The sequence below is a fragment of the Gopherus evgoodei genome, chromosome 2 (assembly GCF_007399415.2).
Source record: "Gopherus evgoodei ecotype Sinaloan lineage chromosome 2, rGopEvg1_v1.p, whole genome shotgun sequence".
Taxonomy (NCBI): domain Eukaryota; kingdom Metazoa; phylum Chordata; order Testudines; family Testudinidae; genus Gopherus; species Gopherus evgoodei.
Genome location: NC_044323.1, coordinates 74,910,638 through 74,932,329, shown reverse-complemented (window position 1 = coordinate 74,932,329; position 21,692 = coordinate 74,910,638). Strand labels below are relative to the sequence as shown.

Below are 21,692 nucleotides of genomic sequence, written 5' to 3'. Positions count from 1 at the left end.
CCTCGGCTGTGTAAAGTAGTGAATACTGTCTTCCAAGTTTTTTCGTCCATCACTATTACTTATGTTGCAGTGAGGGGATAGTGTCTCCTTCATTCTATGAGTAGTGGTACTAATGATGAAATACTAGCTGAAACCCCAGACCGTTATTTATCAGGTAATTTTTTGGTTACTGAATATTTGGACCACAGATTTTCAACACCAGATAGGTCTGATGGTGAGACCATACTTTGGTGTTCACTGATCTTTTTGGTGACTGTGTACTTTTGGGTACCCCAGAATTTCAATATCTAACCAGTTCAAAAATTAAATTAAAATCAAAGGGTAGCATTGGCAATTATTATTGTTATTAATAATAAACTTTCTGGGTGACTAGAGAATGAGTAGGCTTAGGATATCACAAACTCCACAGAAGTGAAAGTAGATTCACTGATGGGGAAGTGATTTTTTATTTAGTCTGTTTAAATCTCTGTTTGTTTTCCTTAACAACTTTTGAATTCAAATGCCTCATGAACAGTTGGAAGAAAGGCCATTATGTTAAAGATTCAACATCTCCTCCTCCTCCCTTCAGGGCTAGCTCACATTGCTGGCTCTTCCAGTGAAGACCTCCATTGAAACAGTGAAGACAAAACTTAACATTTAGAAGGTAAAAAGTAGGAAAAAAAACAACAAAAACCATCTAAGAATTCACTACACCTAGTAATTTTGCAGATGACTAGTCTATTAGGGTGGCAGTGCACCCAGTTTTCCACTTGAATGCCCGGTCAAAAAGGAACCCTGGTGGCTCTGGTCAGCACTGCTGACCGGGCTGTTAAACGTCCGGTCGGCAGCGCAGCGGGGCTAAAGCAGGCTCCCTGCCTGCCCTGGCTCTGTGCAGCTCCCCAGAAGCGGCTGGCATGTCCAGCCCCTAAGCACAGGGGCGATCTGGGAAGCTCTGCATGCTGCCCCCGCTCCCAGCACCAGCTCCGCAGCTCTCATTGTCTGGGAACCATAGCCAAAGGGAGCTGCGGGGGCACTGCCTTCTGGGTGTGGGCAGCATGCAGAGCCCCTGGGTCTCTCCGCCTAGGGGCCAGACATACCGGTTGCTTCGAGGAGCAGCATGGAGCCAGGGAGCCTACCTTAGCGCCACTGCACCACAGACCAGGAGCTATCTGAGGTAAGTGCTGCCTGGCCACAGCCCACATCCCAAAGCCCCTGCCCCACTTTGGAACCCATCCTGCACCCTAACTCCCTCCTCCCTCCCAGACCTCGCATCCCCACCCGCACCTGAATCTCTTGCCCCAAGTTGGAACCATTTTCCGCACCCAAACTCCCTCCCAGAGCCTGCACCCCACACGCCCTCCTGCACTTCAATCCCCTTCCCCAGCCCTGAGCCCCCTCCTGCACCCCAACCCCCTACCGCAGCCCTAAGCCCTGTCCTGGAACCTACACCCCCTCCCATATCTAAACTCCCTCCTGGAGCCCACACCCCACACTCCCTCCTGCACTTCAACTCCCTTCCTCAGCTCTGAGCCCCCTCCTGCACCCCAAACCCCTACCTCAGCCCTGAGCCCTGTCCTGGAACCTGCACCCCCTCCCACATCTAAACTCCCTCTTGGAGCCCACACCATCTCCCACAAATCATTTTTTAAATCTTCAGTTCATCTTTACTTTTTTTTTTTGTGGCTGATAACTAGCTATTCCCTAAATAAATATTCTCTCTACCACATATATAGCTGTCAAAGGATAATTTGAAAAGTTTAGATCAGTGACTATTAAAGGCACAAGGAACACCAGCTCTATGAAAACTAACTAGTTTTGATCCATGGACATGAATCATGAAAAAATATACTCTAATTTTCACTAACTTCACTCTCATTTTAACTACAATGAATTGTGAAGCTTCAAAGGTATTCAAGGAAATAGATATTTGCAATTTAGCAAGTTTTCAAAGAATGACATTTTGAATATTTTGATAATTTAGTTTTCTAATTACTGACCCCAGAAGATGAACAGATTCTAATAAAACTACTCACTCTGCATCTTTCTTCAAACTTAAAATCCTTCCTTGAAAAACACACAGGAAATAGTAGAAAATTTGGCATGTCCCTTGAGGGCAGGGGTTGGTTTAGAAAGGAAGAAACTTGAAAACCCTCATTCAACATTTTACTTTGCTTAATTCCACTGGCAAAAAAATTGTGCTCAGCCTTTTTTCTCTTTGTTATGATTTAAACAGAAATGAGTAAGTTTCCCTCATTAAAAAGACCCTCATTTGCATTGTGTATGCAAATTGTAATTTGTGAATCACACGACGAAATGATTATGTTGTGGAATAATTAGTCAAAAAAAACGCACATCTCAAAACCTGTGAAATAAGCCAGATTTATTTTTTCTCTGTAGACTGTTTCTGAACTCTAACAGCAATGGCTATATTCTGAACAATATTTTCCTTACACAAACACAAAAAAAGAGCAATGCATGGTAAGGTCTAGCAATTAAATTCTGTGAAACATCCTACATTTGCAGATTTCAAGGCCAGAAGGGACCATTGTAATCATCCAGTCTGTATAACACAGGCCATAGAACTCCCCTTCAAATAATTCTGAGAACATAATTTTTTTAGGAAAACATCCCATCTTAATTTAAAAATGTTCAGTGATGGAGAATCCACCACAACCCTTGGTAAACTGTTTTAGTGGTTAGTTACTGTCACAGTTAAAAATGTACACCTTATTTCCAGTCTTATTTGTCTAGCTTCAGCTTCCAGCCATTGAATCATGTTATGCCTTTCTCTATTAGACTGAAGAATCCATTATTAAATGTTTGTTCTCCATGGAGATACTTACAGACTGTAATCAGGTCACACCTTGATATTCTCCTTGTTAAGATATATAGACTGAGCTCCTTGAGTCTGTGACTATAAGGCATGTTTTCTAATCCTTCAGTCATTCTTATGGTTCTTCTCCAAACTCTCTCCAATTAATCAACATACTTTTTGGGTTGTGGGAACCAGAACTGAACACAGTATTCCAGCAGTTTTCGCACTAGTTCCAAATATAGAGGCACTCTTACTAGAGTTTCCCCTGTTTGTGCATTCCGGGATCATGCTAGGTTTTTCTGGCCACAGCATCATACTGGGTTCTCATTTTCAGCTGATTATCCACCATGACCCCAAATGTTTGGGCAACAGTTTCTATAAAAAGTTATACTCTCATATTGTTACCTCTGAGACTGAATTTTCAGTTACAAACTGCCTCCCCATACTATATAGATCTATCTATCTCTGCATGTGCAAATCTACGGTGACATCTACATCTATCTACTTATCTATATACACACACATACCAAAGGCTACTTACTTGTGTGTGTGTGTGTGTGTGTGTATGTATGTGTGTGTGTATATCTATCTATATAACTATATATTTTATAGATACTCAGATGCCCTGTGCCTCACCAGATCTGGATCCTCCACTCTCTACCCCACCATCTCTCCCATTGGCATGGATCCATTGGGTTCTCCAGAGGGCAGCTGCTCTATGTCAGTGGAGGTAATCAGAGGTCTTCCAGGGGCTACATGAACTCATCTAGATATTTGCCAATTTTTCAACAGGCTACATAAAAAGCACTAGTGAAATCAGTACAAACTAAAATTGTATACAGACAATGACTTGTGTATACTGCTCTATATACTATACACTGAAATGTAAGTATAATATTTATATTCCAAATGGTTTTAAAAAATAAAACTAAAGTGTAGATGTGACAACTTTGAAATATACAACAGTATACAAAAGAAACAGGACATTTCCCAGTGATGCATGCTGGGAAACACTCATTTTAATACACATGTGCTCCCTGTGCAGCTTTAAGAATTGTGAAGAAACAGCTGGCATATGTCAGAGGTCAAAATGTCTTATTTTAAAGTCAAATCAGAAAAGAGGAAAAGTAGTGATTGGTGAACTTCAAAGCGTTCAGAAGTTCAGTGGAGAGCTTTAGCCAAACAATCTGAAACTCTACTAAGCCTTCAAAACAGGACTAGAAATCTAACTAGAAAGCTAAAAACCTTGTCTTGTGGTATTTGGTCACTTTCTTTTGCTTTTAGCCAGCACCAGGAAATGCTGAGATTAGCAAAAATGAAAAATAAGGGGCCATATCATACTTCTCAGATACTCGCAGATCTGTACAATAGAGTGCACTTGTCTCAGCAAAAAGGACCAAACCTCATGGACTGCATGCAGGTCTAGAAACATGCATGGAGATAGCTGGGTGGGATTTGGAACCCCACCTTGCAAAGAATGTGCCTAGGTGTTAATACAGTGATAGACTATGGTAATGTCTGCACTATGGAACATGTCCTTCATGGCGAGTGGGGAAGGCTTTCAGAGGCTGTCATGAGTAGGTGAGTTCTCGGAAGTAGAGATCCAATGAAACGAAGCTGTCAGGGAGCACAGGAGGACTGGCGGCCTCAGATTCAGCAAAGAGGCAGATAAGTGAATTGACCTGTGTCTCAGGCTGCTGCCTGAGATCCAAGGGAATTTTTTAAAAATTGCAGGGCTTTGTGACTAGACCTCTTACATTTTTTTGCATGGGGCAAGCTCTGCCCCAGTGAAAGACTTCAGAAGAAACCCCATGAGGGTAGAACCTCGGGGAGTTTTCCTACCCCCACGAGAGACTCCCATGGCATTTTCTACAGGAAGGAAACTGGAGGCTTGAATTTCTGGACTGAGCAAACTTTTGGTTTGAATTTTGAATAAAGTTTCAGGTCAGTTCTTATTTTATTCAAATTGAGCCATTTATTTTGAATCAATTTTAACTGTCTTTTATAGACCTGAATCCAATGATAGTGAAATCATGTGTGCTGAGATTTTCAAAAGCACTTATGTGCATTAGGAACTCATCTCCCTGTGACATTAAATGGGATTTGGGCACTCAACTCATTTAGGCATTTTTGAAAATGCCTGACTCTTGTGTTCCTGTGGAAGATTTAAAACACTACTATGTAGATTTTAACTCATTAAAGCAGAGATGTGTTTTCCCCTGCCTTCTGTTGCTATGTGTTCCTAGTCCTCTCCTTAGAGGTACAATTCTTCTTTTTGTTAATTTAAGCTCTTACTGAAATAATGCATACAAAATAGTTCTAATGCCTAACATACATGTACTCTAAAACATAAGAAATGCCTTTGGGCATATGGGCTTAATATGTTTGTAGTACTGTGTGTCTGGACAGGTTCTGGAAATTATCTACCAAAGATGAGAATTTTTTATATAACAATTGTCTAGATGTAAAATGCAGCATTCCTACAAACACACTTAGGATTAGGGAGCACAGCTGAGTGCCACTTGTCTCCTGCAAAGCACAAAAAGAAATCTATGTCTGAGTTATAAATGTGCCCGACACAGAACTACTCATCGTTCCTAAATTCCTGCTGCTGGTAGAGAAAGGACGGCTGGACCAGGATCAGCAACTTTGACTGTCCTCTGATATTGACTTTACAACACGGCAGGGGGGATCTCAGTCTCCCAAATGACCTATGTAAATTTTTCTTTCTAAATTGCAGTCTAGCACTGAGGAGAACTGTAATGAATGGAAGATCAAAACAAAAAGACAGTTCAAAGAAACTCTTCAGTACAGCTGTGATTTAAAATAAATAAATAAATAAATAAATACATGTTTATTTCTTTTCTTGAGAATTTTCCACAAATAGATAATCTTGGCTAAAAGCAAAACATCACTTTGTTAATCTACCGGCTGTTCACAAAGCCAGTATAACCACAGATAACAGGAGCAGCTATCAGTGTAAAGAAAAACAAGCAATGAAAGAATTATCATTGGAAATTCAAATAATTTGCTACACACGTCTGGCCAAATTCAGATTTGATGGAGGTATATGGAACTCCCTGACTTCACTGGAGACATCTCTGCTCAATAAACTCTGATTTTCATGGGATTAACCTAATGGATGGTAAGTTTGTAAGAAAAATAATAAATACATATTTAAATCCCCATAAAATCTCCCAGACACATTTAAGTGATTTGTCCATCATGATTAGAAATCCACTGAAATAAAAGCAAATGTTACACAGCCATAATTAATATGTTTCTTCTCTCTCTCACCCTCCTTTTAGTGCCGTACTGCCAGGAATGTTTTCAAACCAGAGGGCCTGATTCCCTTCTCCTGAATCAGATGCAACTATACCACAATCAGTGAAGTTACGCTGGTGCAGAACTCATGTGAACAAGATGAGAATCAGGCCAGAATCTCACCAAGAATATTTCAGATATTTTTGAATTTCACTGTACATGCTTAAACTTCATCTGCAAACGAGGCCCTAATAACCTCAGTCTTCACGTTTGTTAGTCATTGTCAAATCATTCAACACGATGAATCTTTTCAAATGCTTCAAACTTAGGGGAGAGCTAGGAGATCAGAAAGTACTAAGTGAATGTCTTCTATTCTTCATCGCTTTTAACTTGACTTTTTGAGAAACTATCCTAATAATAAGAACTAAACCAAAAGTGTTCTGAAGAAATTCCATAGGGCTCTGTAGAAATTACTATAAAACCTAGAGGGCCAGCTGCATGCAAACTCAACAGAGCACAATTTAAAGCTGTACCTTTGAGCTCCCTTGATTCTGATGCTTCTGTCTTCTCTGCCCTGCACTGGACTAGAGAAGCTCTAACTTTATGGTGCAATGCAATGGCCACAAGGGGCTGAAAATGCAGCTGAGATCAGTGTGCCATAGTGGTGGTGTCCTGAATTACCTCCCCTTTTTCCATAAAGGAAAGCTACAGATCTGAGAATAGAATGGACAGAAAGATAACAATGCAGTGATTTGTTCTTCTTCACTAAATCCCTTGCATTTTCCACCTTACATCAAAGTATTGTGCACAGCTGCCTGTTTCTACTTTGCATACTCAAACTTGAGGCCTTTGACAAAAGTGCTGGTGTCATTTCTCTAGAGTCTGTTCTCCTAAACAATAACCCTCATCTGCATTCAGTATTAATGATGATCCAACCTCAGAGGTTTCAGAGATGCAGTTCACATAAGCACCAAGCATTCAAACATGTATTTGAATCATTGCCAAATATATTTTGGTCTGGAAATCAAATCTCACAAGATGTGGCCAGGTTGGAAATATCAAGGGAGTATCACTGAGATGGTATTTCAGTACTTTTGTTCTTTAGTGGAATCAAGAAAAGCAGAGGTGCAGGAAAGGTTTTAATATTCCACCCCTAATCAAAAATAGGACACCTGTTCTCTGGATAATTATTCCTTATTATTTCCTGTTCTGTTTGCTTAAAAAATGATAGTTGTAATAAATATTATTACAAAAGGTATTCAATGTGAGGCTCACAGCAAGTAAAACAATTGACCAATGTGTCTTGCTTGCAGGCACAGTATAAAGAGCTAGAAAAATTCCATTACATTTCGAACAATAACATTAACTGCACAAAAGGATTTTGCCTAGCAACTGTGAAAAATATATGAACACGTCAAAAATATAAAATAAATGGCTGACTTCCACTAAAAGATTAAATGCATTATTGTCTCAATTACTTCAGCTAGCAGCCCCTAAAAAGATAGTAAAGGTCATTAACGTCTGCCAAGGACATTTCTATCTGGAAATATTCCTACTTTCATTTCTTTATTGTCTTTCCAAGTTTGTTTTGCATCTGTGTACAGGTAACCTAATGGCATCTTTTGAGTGACCCTAGCTTTGTATTATAGAATAGTAGTAAGAACTGCTGTCTTTGGATACTTTTTTAAGCTAACGATTATTAACATATTAAAGAAATCCTACTTGTAAGTCATGAGTGTAACGTTGTCCTTAACTTGTCCTATCGTGTCTAACTATTAGAGCACATATGGGATGTATCATACACTGATATGAAGTAGGCATAATGGTGGCATGTCAATTTTCATTTTACTTTCTCTGGCTGTTTATTGATTGGAACTCAAGGAAGTGTAGAACAGTTGACAGGATAAGTTAGAATGGCATCTATTGCATAAATATGAATACAGGTTGTTTAAAATACGAATTGTTGGCCTAATAGAAATAGTGCCTACCACATAAACCAGTCTCTAGAGACTTTTATGGGATGGTCAAAACCTTCTTGGCACTCCTTAGTCTGTAGATTCTTAACACGATAAACCATTATGTCTCCAAAGGAGACGTCTCAGTTTTTTGGATCAGTGGCAAAACAGACTGTAATGACCCCTTTGAGGTTATTTCAGTCTGTCATGTCAATATGGTTGCCAGGCTGGTGCTCTAAACCTGCAAGCTAAAAATACTTTTAGGAATTTTTGTTTGATCAGTGTACAGTAGCTTCCATGTTAAAGTAAGCAACTCGTTGATTGCTTTCAAGATGCCTTAGGAGCTCACTTATGGTGCTTCATGGACCAATGGTCTGAACTTTATGGACTAGTGGTCTGCAAAGTATCAGCTAACCAAATCAAGTTGGAATCTAGTTAGAACACAACAACCTGTCTGAAACCACTAACCACCTTTGGAAGTTATAAACAGCCAAACTCACACTCACACTCTCTCTCTTGTAAATTTAAAATGTGAATCACTAAAAAAACGCTTGAACTCATGTATTCCACATTTCAGCAGAGAGTAAAACTTTTTAACATCCCAATGATAAACCCCAGAAAGGGAGTGGGTGGGTGAGAGGTCTTTAGGCATGGAAATATTACAGGAACTTCACTCTAGCAGCTATACCAATACCCAAGATTGTACTACAATCAGATTTTCTTCAGTGATTCAAATGGCTTCATCTCATAACAACGTTCAAGAGGAATAAACAAACACTTGAATGGTCAAACAAATGCCATTCTTATTTGGTACACCAATGTAGTTGCTTTGGGTACATGAGCGTGAAAAAAGAGTTCCAATTGTTGAACATTTACAGCAATGAACGGAAGCAACTGTTAAATTATCATATCCTCATACCAGTTTCCATTATGGGTAACTTCCTTGTCTGTCAACTGAAGAAAGAGCCCAAACTCAGACCTGCTGTGAATGAATGGAACCTTCTTTCATTTGATATGAATTGCGTGCAAGTGTATTTTTCAATTTGTATAAGCAATACATCCTCCATGCCTGACCTTAAAAAAAAAGCACCATGAAGACTGGAAAGGTGTATTAACCTCCCACACAGCGAGCTCTCTGTCTGTTCCCAGACTTGGACACCTCTCCATTCTGTAACTTTACACAGTAACATAAAAGTTTTGCTCTCTCTAGCTCTCTCTTTTTTTGAAGCCATTTTGTTTTGCATGGAACCTGATTTTATCAAGGCCCTGAAAGCCAGACCCATAGGCTCTCCTCCCAAATGGATGAATAATGATTGCTGAGTGCCACTCACCTCTCCATCTCTTGGCCACGGCCTTCCATTCTGAGTGTATTTGCTTTGATTCTGTCGCTTCTTTTGCCCTCCGTCAGCAAATTTGCACAGCAAAGGCTCAGTGGGGGCTGCAAAGACAAGAAACCCAGTCTATATTAGCAACCCCCCAAACAAAGTAATTATACTAGCAACAGTAATGCTTTGTAATACTGGTCTTTTGAAGTAAAATCTTGCCTTCTGCAGATATATTTTGCATCTTTTAGCCTTGGCTCCACTGGCAGCTGTTCTTACTAACTAAGCTTAAAAAAAATACTGGCAGACCTTAAAAGACTATAACAAATATTGTTGAAAAAATAATCAGCCTACACAGAATGTTAAGTCAATGCTATAGTGGAATAGTAGAGTCAGGCATTTATTTCTGTTATGTTAGACATTTGTGTGAGGATAATCATGGCTTTATTAAAGCAGCTCTATGTTTTTAATATAGAAACTTTGCAAGAATCTTTTTTGGGAATAAGTGTTCTCATGATTTCTGTGTTTTTCAGCACCCAGGGCTTAAAAATATGCATAAATAAAATAAATACAATAAAAGAAAAGAAAACTTTTGCCAAACACAGTCCAATTACTTTTTTTCCCCTATAACTCCTTCCAGTTTAAGAGAGGTACCTCCTTACCTGATGTGCCTTCTTACCTCCCCGACTGAGATCTGTTCTCTGAGACTACAATAGTCATCAAGGCTAGTGTGCTGCTGAACTATGAAAGCTCAAAAAGCTACAGACCAGAAAATGGAACTCATAACAGAATCCCAGTGAAGAAATTAACACAAACAACATAGGAACAACCGGAAGGGAACTTTTTGTCTTGGTACCTTCTACTAATCAGCTTTAGCAATAGGCTTTTAAATGTTATTCAGACAATGCTACAAATTAGGGTTGCCAACTTTCGAATCGCACAAAACAAAACACCCCTGTCCTACCCTCTTCCTCGCCCCTTCCCTGAGGCCCCGCCCCTGCTCACTCCATCCCCCCCTCCCTCTGTTGCTTGCTCTCCCTCACTCTTGCCCACTTTCACTGGGCTGGGACGTGCATCAATATTTGTACCAAACCTCAAAGGGTTTGATTCTAATATGCCTCAAAACAATGCTTCTCATCTGAATCTTGTTGGAACTGTCTGAATCTCTTGGGTCTGCAGATTTGGAACGGAAAACTTATGAGAAGTGAGCTTTTTGCAGTACTTCCAATTTTCCACATCCTGGTAGGGTGGAAACTCCACAATAATAGACATTCTTACAGTATTACAACACCTCCACTTATTACTGCCACCTGGAAGTGCAGAGATACCAAAAAAAAAGGGGAGTGGGTGGGATGATTAACCAATTTTTGTACTTAAAAAGGTGTTATTTATTTTAAATGTCCAGGAAGTTCTTATAATATTTGAACCCTCATCCATGCTTAGTAACAGGTAGATCAAAATGGCTCACAGATATCAATCTCAGGTATAAATTGTCCTCATTTGAAAACTGTAACAAAGCAATAGTACAAACAGAGGCTCCAACATTTGAACCACACTGTATCAGTGGAATGGGATCCCTTTGGCTACATCTGAAGCTTGAATTGCTTTGTTTTCTTTCAAGTGCCCATTTTACCGGCGCAGTAATTTCCAGGATCACTTGAAAATTGAACTGCAGGAAACAATCTTAGTATTGGCAGGAAGATGGACTAGATGACCTCAAAAGCCTTTTCACACTTCTGACTCCTATTATTGTATCAGATTTTAGTACAGGCAATGCTCAGCCAGCCATTTTAAATTTAAAATAATGAAAGTTTAAAAGCCTCAAGGTGGCTGTGGGGATTCTCTCTGCAGATGGCTAGCTTCCAAGGGCCTGATTACCCCTCACTTACACCAATTTTACAGTGATCTATCACCAACGATTTCAGTGCAGTCCCTCATAATTTACTCTGGTGTAACTGAGAGGAGAATGCTAAGATAGCACTGGAGAAAAATTTATTGGAGTCACTTCTGAAGCTTCAAAAGCTGTTTATTTTAAGATTATATATCAATCACTAGAAAAAGCATTACATAGCAAATTCATGTGTTGCGTACATACATACACTACAACTACCAGCTAACTACATGCAGGTGGCATCGGCACATGCACGCTTAGGTAGTACATTACAACCTGGTATAGAAAGGTTGGAGATGATGTGGTTTATTACATCTCCTTTTCTGTATACTAGTACACCACAAATGGGAGGCTGTTGCAATTTCTGGCTTTCCAGATATCCATCAATACCATTTTACAGCCTTGTAGTTGTTAATATGGACCTGTCTAAAGCTGACTAAGAAGAGAGTGGCACAAATTACTGAGTGAGATTTCAAAACAACTCTGTCCTTGTCTAGAGAAAGAAATGCACTGACTTGACTACAGGGACCCCGGGACATGCACATGATACCCTTCACAGCTAGATTTCTGTTTGGAAAAGTCCACTCTTCTTTAGCAAATTAGAAGGAATTATGACAAACAGATCAACTCACACAAATGCAGTCAGAGCATTAATACAACGTATGGACTGAAAGGATGCTTTTGGCAGGAAGGGAGAGCCATGTTATTTTAATACATCTTACACCCAGCAGGACACCAAACCCCTTAAAGACACAAATACAATGGGCTTGATTCTGTCAAGCCAGGGGTTGGAATGTCAGGGAGCCAGTTCCCCGATTCTTATGTCCAACCCTGACCCCCGTGAAAAGTGCAGTTGCTTCCTAGCAGGTCCTGAATGGGCCCTACACCAGTGAAACAGAGGCATAATGTAGCTAAACTCTGACAATACCATGACCCCACACCCTGACATGACTCTTACACTATGGTGCGGGGATAGCAGATACAGGGACTGGAGCTAATACATCTGTACCAGCAGAGTTCCCCTCTGAAAGGGGAATTCTCTGTTGGCCAGCTGTGTGGCCTGTTCCTGGTCCCTTTGTACCTCCCAGAATGACAAAGTGGGGCCAGATGAAATTATAGAATCTAGCCTTAAATGTCCAGGATTTGTCTGATTGTTTTTAAGAAGGGAAGCACATGGAGGCCTCAGCCCACGGGATTTTAAAAAATTGACTTGGCAAACCCTACATAGTGTACAACAGAGAATAGTTCTGTATGAGAGATGGATTTGTTGGCCTACAATAATAAATTTTCCTCTCTCTCTTATGTCTATTATTCTATGATATTGGAGACAAATCTCTCCAGTTGAAAGAATGGGAGTTATTTTTTTTTCAAGTTAGGCAATAACTATCCAAATGAGAAATGGACGAAGATAGTGGGTATCAAGCACCCATTCTTACACAACATGCCACGAAGAGATTTTAACAGTCACAAGCGGTTAAGCGTTTACATCTCACCAAAAGAGCATCTCCAGGAGCATAGCATAGCCATGGTACCCTCCTGGGACTAATTTATAGAGACAAGTACCAACTATGTAATTATACCACAGTTTCCTGCAGCACCTGGGCTCCCATCCAAGAACTGACCAGGCTCAACCCTATGTAAACTTCAGAAATCTAACAAGAACTCAGCATCTGAAATGTTCTAGTTATTCAGGGCAGGAAACCAGATGATGTGACTAAACCAAAAACTAGCTAACTACTAGCCACTAGAGGGGCTGCTGTTGAAGCAGCATGACAAATGGAAAAGATTGGTAAGGCAAACAGGCAATACTTTGGAGAGTCTATGAAAGGCTCCATTATTCATGTTAGATCCTGGCTGAAAGAGGAAAACAGCCACCCAGACTGAGCAAGCATCACCATGATCAATGAAAGGGGAATGTTCAGCAACTCTACTTCTTATGTTACATAGCTCAACTCAACCAGGGGAAAGTGTGCAAGTCCTGAGCACACGCATTTTCAAGTAATGCTGCACACTGATCTGGCAACTCTTGAGCATACGTCCTCCAAACAATGCACAGATGTCTGTGTTTCGACAAACTTAGATATATTTTCGTACTTGAACAGGAAAGCACTGCCAAGGAGAGAGACAGAGAGTCATTTAATTGCAATCAGAGACACGGAATTCAAGTAAGATTCTGAACAACAAAAAAGTAGCATGAGGAAGTGAGATCTACATCTCTCAATCAAGTGCTATTCTGTGCCATTGTAGGGACAAAAGTTTGATACAGGTCAGTGTTTCTTGTTATCCTGGGATTTACCATAATCTACATAGATTACATGCTGGCTTTGCTGGCAGAGGTGACCCATTGCCATATAATCATCTGCATTAAAATTACTCAGAAAAGGTGCTGCAGATATTTTAGTAAAGAAAGGTTTTCTGCTTTTTGTTGGAAAATAGTTACAACAAAAAAATTCCAAACAGCTGACAGCCACAGAGTAATTTCTACAAAGGACAGTGTAATTAATTATGTAAATATTCAGTGTAATGACACTGCATTATCTCACGACACCCTGGCACGAAAGCCATGAAATGTGGCTCATATCACAGGGCTCTTAACAAAATGACAGATAATATTCATTTTGGCGCATTTGGGAAGGAATTTGGGTATTTCAGGGGTCTTTATTAGCGCTTCCGAGAGAGTGATATCCACATGTTCATATTAGTCTTTATTACAACATGCTGATAAAGGTAAAGTATTAAAAAAAGTGTGTCTTATGAAGTTCAGTTGGTGGTGTGGAATATACAGTAAGGCGGGGTGTGCCAGCAGCAATGTGACTAGGCTTACATTTAAACTTTGCAGTTTGATAGGACTTAACCACAGTTTTATTTACATATAGGAGTAACTCGCTGAAATTCTATGGCTTGTGTTATGCAAGTCTGACTAGATAATCTAATACTTTCTTTTGGCCCTAAAATTTACATCTAAAATCTCCTGTACAAATGTAAAGTGCAGGGTAAGAACTATGATAGTTGTGCATTTTTACAAGAAATTTGGTTAATGGGTGAAATTTGGGGAGATGTCTATAAAAGAATTAAGAGTTTAGAAAAAAAACCCAGCAATTTGGGAAAAGTTGGGTATGGAGTCTCATCGTTTTTTCCAAAACCCTTTTGCATGCATGCACACAGATACACATCTCAGAGACATGTCATAGTTGCCAGGCATGTGTTGAATCTTGTTCTGATTTTAAAATGTTCAGGAGTTACAGCCAAAAAGAGGTTTTGCTCCATAAAAGCTAGCGCTGCCAACAGCTGTAGGACAAATCCCCAGTTCTCATTCTGAGCCCTGATCTGTGGTTCCAGAGGAGCTTTCCGGCAGCGGACAATGGCCGTGCTCATAGGGAGTGAATAGACCTGCTCTGGTGCAGTCATGCAAGGAAAGGAGAGACTTCTTGCTTGTCCCTCTGCTATTGCAAGCCAATGAAAATCTCTCTCAGAGTCTGGCGCTCAAGTGGAAGAAAAATGATTGTATATAGGCAGGGAGGGGCCAAAAATGGGACCAATGTCATTGTATTGTGGAGGAGGGAAAGCCACACAGTGGAGGACTAGGCTTTATGGAAAGGACAGGTGTTGGACTGGTAGTCCTTGAGTAGGAGAATCCCATTTATTTGGATCTCTTGGACATAGACCCTGGAGAATAACAGCAGTCTCACAAGATAGAAACTGGACAATCTTGCTGCACGTAAGTGATGCTGAAGGAAAAGGAGTGCCTTTCTCCCACAGCAGCAGCAATGCATCAGGAAGCACAACAGCTGTACTGTCAGAAAAGACCTGGATACTCATCAATGTTTCTGTCAGCCTCATAAGCATAATGCCGCTGCCACAGTATTGAGCCACTGAGAGATGCCCATCCCCCTACTGCATTCAGCCCTATTGCATGCTTTGAGAGGTAGGGTCTCCAGCCTTTCCGGGAGCAGAGCCATAGTCAAAAATTTTCTATTTTAATGCAAGTTTTCTTAAGAAATAAATGCATAAAAATAGGAAACACAGGAAAGAAAATATCTGCTATTATACCATATCAGCAGAGCTATTTCGAAGTAAAATGCTTTTCAAAGGGTTCCATAAGACCTCACTGGTGCTTTAAAGATAACAAAATTTACCTTAGAAAAGGGGGGGGAAAATCTCATTCAGGTACTGTGGTTATCAGTTAAAAAAAAGTAACTGTTTAGAAATCATTCAAAGCATACCAACAACACATGAAAAGTATCACATGTACTAGATGTTAGAAATGATTTGTACTTCAAATACCTCATGTGGGTGGAGTGTGGGACTCTTTTAAAAATATTTCTGCTGTTGTTTTTGTTTGCTCCTGCTGGACATTTCTGAATGCCCGGACTGTACTTTTACCTTTTCCTTATTGTTGGGTCTGAATAAGGTGGCTTGAAAATATATTTTAGCATCTCTTTCTGTGCTCCTGTCAATCTTTCTAAACTTTGACATAAAATAAAACATAGTGTGAATATTTTATAAGTGTTCATATTTTGAACAGATAAACAGAGCAACTTATTGTATGGCCTGCTTGCTTTCCTTTTTGTTTGTTTGTTTGTATTTAAGGGTATTTTTGATCTCTTCAAAGCCTACGGGAGATGTAGCATTTCGCAGTGCATCTGGAATGATTTTTTAAAGATGCTCACCTTTTAGAAAAGTCAGGGGTCTGGTGCTCAATAGACCAAGTTAGTCTATTAAAACAATATAAGCTCCTCGGGACAGGGGATGCATCTTTGCTGGCTTCTTATATGGCAGTAGCTGTAATAGGGCCCATCACCCTTTCCAAGGGATAAGCTCTAAACTTGAGAAATGCTTATAAGGGGCCTAATTCAAAATCAAGTCAATGGGAGTCTTTCCATTAACTTCAGTGGCCGTGATTCAGGCTTTCAATCCTGGGAAAGAAGCAGAACCAGCATCAATATCAGGGATATTAGAAGCTGGTTGGAGAAAAGGTTGTGGTTGCTGTTGTTGTTCTGTGGTAAAATCATGACCCTATTTAAGTAGATAGCAAAATTCTCATTGGCTTCACAGTCCAGGAGCAAGGATTTCACCAAAGGAGTTCCGAGGAGGGGAGAACAGAGGTTGTATTTTCATTTTCTTCAGACCAGCTCATTCATCCCACCCCGGTCCATTACTGAAAGAGGCTCTGTGCATTACTGTTACAGTTCTGGCACGATAGCAATGTTTCACACTTTAGAGAGACTGATTGTACAGACAGACAACTTTAACAAGCCACAGGGCTAGTTAGTTATGTCTCCCCACATTAAAGGATAATACACAAAACAGGACAGAATCACTAGCTGGGATGTAGCTGTGATAATCCCCACTAAATCTTGTAGTCCATTGGAAACATTCCACATCAGGGGGACAAAGTCAATTAAGCTGAATAATCTAAAAGTTCTAATTGGCTATTAATACAGAGGCTCCTTATTATGCATTCACCCGAGCTTAGATGAATTCTTATAAACAGCATCACTAGGCTGCAAACGAGGCTGGAAGGGTGAAAACTTCTCATTTCCATCTAGCGAATCCCATCTTGCCATTTCAGTAGCTCTGAAACTTTTTTTTTTTTTAGGGGATGCGAGAAAAGATTGTTTTTTCTTCCCATTCACAATCATGTGGCATCTATATGGCAATGACAGCAAGTTCTTGGACAGAAATGTAAAACTAGGAATGTATCTGTGTATTTTAAACTGTTTTCAGTTCATGTTTGAGAAGTGGGTACTTTTGTTCTTCATTTAATCTACTCCCATCAGTTCAGTTTCCCTCAGCTAGAAATAAGGAAGACAGTCAGCGCTGCACACATTACTTGCAAATGCTCTGTGGACCATCACAGACTATTTCAACCCTCCCTGCCCCCAGTTCTGCTGTTGTATCACAACAAGAAACAAGCCATTGATAAACAAAGAAACTCCCAATACTGCACAATCAATGATTTCTTTTGAAGACTATTTCATAAAAAAGTAGAGCTAATTTATTTTTCATCCTTGGACAATCTTATTCCATATTGAAAAGCAACAGCAAAAGAGACAGGTTTGAAATTACACTGGAAATTCAAAGTTTTAGTAGTTTAATTTCTAACTCCCTCCTTCCCCCAAAGTTTTGGAGATTGTCAACTGTTTCTTTGTACACAGAGATCATCAAATGTCCAGCTGGAACATTTTATTTGAGCACAGATCACTAGCCTCCTACAAAACACAACTGGTCTCTGTGTGATGTGAGGAAATCTCATATCATCTGACAATAAATCAAGAGTAGTTTCCAGCCAGTATGTAACTGGTCCCATTTGTGTAAGTAACATTTCAAGGCTGTGAGACTGGCATATGTAGGATACATCTGTGCTGTGACATTGTGGCAGAACAACTCAAATCAAGGTCCTGATCATGTAGCTGGCTTCACGCGAGTGGACCCAACAGGATTCTGTCTGAATCCTAATAGTAGAAATGTTCATCCTAAATCATGGAGTATTAGGGTTGGAAGGGACCCTAGGAGGTCATCTAGTCCAACCCCCTGCTCAAAGCAGGACCACACCCCAGACAGATTTTTGCCCCAGACCCACTAAATGGCCCCCTCAAGGACTGAACTCACAACCCTGGATTCAGCAGGCCAATGCTCAAACCACTGAGCTATCTGTCCCCTCAACCATGTCTTGCTATGATTTGATCCTGCAAGATACTGAGCACATTGGTTTCCATGAAGCAAAGAACTTACATCCTTAACTTTAACAGGGCTACCTATGCACTTACAATTAACTTGTGCTTATGTACATTGCTGAATTGGGACCTTTAATGAGGCCCTTATATTTTCTTTTATCTTAGACTTTAAGTTTTAACTTAGTTTTAATTTATTTTAACATTGATTAAAACAGAAAATCAACAACAGCAGCAAAAAACCCTCCGTGGATACAAAACAGTTCTGCAATCCACAGATTAAAACATGATCAGAGACATTATAATTTATCTTGTGAAAAGGAGCATTTAAAATACAATTACAACAATGCACAAGAAGAAAAGAGCGTAGTAATTAAGAAAAAGTGATTACTGTGCATAAGCAGTAGCTGATTTCTAGGCCACCAAACTTTTGCTGAATTAAATGTTTTGTTTTGTTTTTTTTTGAAGAGAATAACCAAAAGCATTAGTTCACACTATGGACCAGCAAGATATAAAACTGTTTAATTGTTTAATTTTTTTAAGTAAAATGAGGATCAAAAGTATTGGAAACAGAAACGAGCTCAAGTCCTACAAGTTAATTTGGTAAAAACATTCTGTCCTACAATTTTGTATAATAAGGACCTGATCTGCATCTGGTGCAAAACAGAACAACTCACTCCAGCTGAGGATCTGTTCATCATAATACATTCTGATAATTAAACTTAGTTTTTTGAAGCCTATGCCTTTTCACTTCTTCTACAGAAAAAAGCTCAACAATTTTAAAGTTAATTGCTTCTGAAGCACTGCTCATATAATATGATCATTAAAGCTTGTCAAAGTTTTTCTGTCAAAACTGTTTTTCAACAGAAAATACTTTTATGATCAACATGAAAAAAAAGCCTTGATAGAAATTTTAGTTTTTTTGATGAAAAAATATTCCAAATGAAAAATTTCAAAATGGTTTCAAAATTATTCAGAAACTTTCATTTCAATTCAGTGGGTGTGTGTATGGGAGGGGCAACTAACTTTTTTATCTCTTCCCTTCCTCTCCCCCAAGCACACACTGGAAAAGGGGCTGGAGCAGAAAGCAAAAGAAGAGAGAGAGAGAAAGAGAGAGAGAAAAAACAAGTTTATTTCCCCTACACATTTACTCATTTCTTTCTTCTTCTTCTTCTGGATAAAAAGAAAAAAAAGAAGTTTCTTCTCCTGCCATTGAAATATAACATTTTTCATTGAAAACATGCAAAATTTTGAAAAGGAGAATTTTTCATTTTTTCCTCAAAATATATGTACTTTAAAAATCAATTGTACTTCTCATGATATTGCACTATGACTAGTTTGCTGCTGTTCAATGCAAATATAGAAGAATGTAACTGCTTTCCTGCATTCTTTGTTACTGATACTACTTTATCTAAATTATTCAATAGTCCAATCACAATGACATCAGCTACTAAGACTTGATGTTGAGCTGGTTCACACTAAGTTAAAAGGATAACTGTTATATAATAAAATAATTTAATGTAACTATAGTGCATTTGTAGAAATGATTTATAAAATCTATATTCAAAATTACAAAAAGTTACCAGACAAGATACCATGGTGATGACTGACAGCAGAAATCCTTATGTTATACAGATGACAGTACAGCAAGCAGTCACTAATTCATGCTCAAATGCTTCTTCGTCATCTCCTGCAGCGGAGATACACAGGGCTGCTATATGTACAGGCAACTGTAAATAATGTTCTGCTGTCTTTTAAACTATCTGTGGATTTATACAGTTCTAATTCTGAAACAAAACAATGGGTTAATGTTGCTTTTGGTTTCTACAGAAGGCCCCTTTACTATATGATTGTTTAATGCGGGGAAATAGCTTTATATAACAGAAAAGTACCCCAAAGCGACAATTAAAAAGAGAACAGCTGTTTGGCTAGAAACAAAAAAGAGTGAATAACTTTTGATAAACTATATTATAGCTTAAGTAATTATCTCCAGTTCACCTCTCTGTCTATAGCAATAGGAAACCATCCTTTCATCTTTTTTTATAGCAATTTCTTCCAAAGTGCACGAATACATTAGAAAAGGAAAGTAAATCTCAGAGGAGAAATATCATGTCAAGCAGCAAGCTGATGTTTCAATTCTAGAAACACGGATTATTTAGAAAAGATAAAAGAGTTAATTGTGTGTGTACTTTGGGGGAGCCAGCACGCCAGCTAAGGAGCTCGAGCAGCTCTTACTGCAGTCAATGGTGAGACTCCATCGACTCCAATGGAGGAGAGTTGCCAGATGTCCGATTTTTAACCTGGCAGTGTCAGGTTAGCCACACTGACCTCTGCCACCAGGAGGAGGGAGGTGGGGGGAGGCAGGAAGAACAGCGACTGCTACTGGAGCTGGAGGAGCACTCAGGAACAGTTCCTCTGGCAGAGAGGTACTGGCGACTCCCCTGTCCTGCACTGAGCATGGCTCTCTCCTCCCCTGTCCTGCTCTACTCACCCCCCACCCCCCAGAGAGTGGTTTTCCCTCCCTTCAACACCCTGCCCAAGTCGCCGCCACCACCAGAGTGCACTCTCCCTTGAACATCCTAACCCAGTCACCCCTCCACCCCAGAGCCCTGCTCAGCTGGTAGGGGGACAGAGGTGGAGAGTGCAGAGAGTGATGGTGTGGGAGGAAGAAGAGCGGGTGGGGGCAGGGCCTCGAGGGAAAGAGGTGGAGCAGGGGGAGGGGGAAGTCCTGGTGTTCAGCGTCTGATTTTCACAGATTAGAAAAGTTGGTCACCCTACAATGGAGGTTGGATCAGGCCTCAATCAAAACTGTGCTTTATCATTTCCTTGTGGAAACCCAAAGAAGTGTTTGTTAGAACTGGCTAGAAACTGGAATTTCCATTCTGCAAAAAATTCTGACATTTCTAAATTTGTTTTCATTCACAATCAAATGAAAAAGTTGAAATTTGGAAATTGCTCTCCAAACAAAAATTAAAAAATGATTTGGAACTATCAAATGTTTCATTTCAATACTGTCAAAATGTTTTATTTTTATTATGTCAAAAAAGACGGTTACTCACCTTTGTAACTGTTGTTCTTCAAGATGTGTTGCTCATATCCATTCCAATTAGGTGTGCGCGCACCGCGTGCACGTTCGTCGGAGACTTTTTACCCTAGCAACACTCGGTGGGCCGGCAGGTCACCCCCTGGAGTGGCGCCGGTATGGCGCCTAATATATACCCCTGCTGGCCCGCCCGCTCCTCAGTTCCTTCTTTCCAGCTACTCCGACAGTGGGGAAGGAGGGCGGGTGTGGAATGGATATGAGCAACACATCTCGAAGAACAACAGTTACAAAGGTGAGTAACCGTCTTTTCTTCTTCGAGTGCTTGCTCATATCCATTCCAATTAGGTGATTCCCAAGCCTTACCTAGGCGGTGGGGTCAGAGTGAGACGTTGCAGAATGTAAAACCGCTGCGCCGAAGGCGGCATCATCTCTAGCCTGCTGGACCAGTGCATAGTGTGATGCAAAGGTGTGTACGGAAGACCAGGTGGCTGTGTGGCAGATTTCCTGTATGGGGACATGGGCCAAAAACGCGGCAGATGAAGCTTGAGCCCGGGGAGAATGGGCTGTAAGAGGACCCGTCGGAACATGGGCCAAGTCGTAACATGCCCGAATGCAGGATGTCACCCAGGATGCGATACGCTGGGAGGAGATTGCCATGTCCTTCATGCTTTCCGCCACTGCCACAAACAATTGAGGTGAACGGCGGAAGGGTTTGGTCCTCTCAATGTAGAAAGCAAGAGCCCTTCGGA

At 40.2% G+C, this 21,692-nt stretch overlaps 1 protein-coding gene across 3 annotated transcripts in view; it reads right to left on the bottom strand.

Moving 5' to 3' along the window:
* The window catches only part of RBMS3 (RNA binding motif single stranded interacting protein 3), a 580,573-nt gene that overhangs the window by 99,681 nt on the left and 459,200 nt on the right, over positions 1-21,692 (bottom strand). For all 3 annotated transcript variants that reach the window (XM_030551002.1, XM_030551001.1, XM_030551000.1), the window contains one exon: positions 9,345-9,451. In XM_030551002.1, the coding sequence (XP_030406862.1) occupies positions 9,345-9,451 (107 nt within the window). The remainder of the gene's footprint in view (positions 1-9,344; positions 9,452-21,692) is intronic.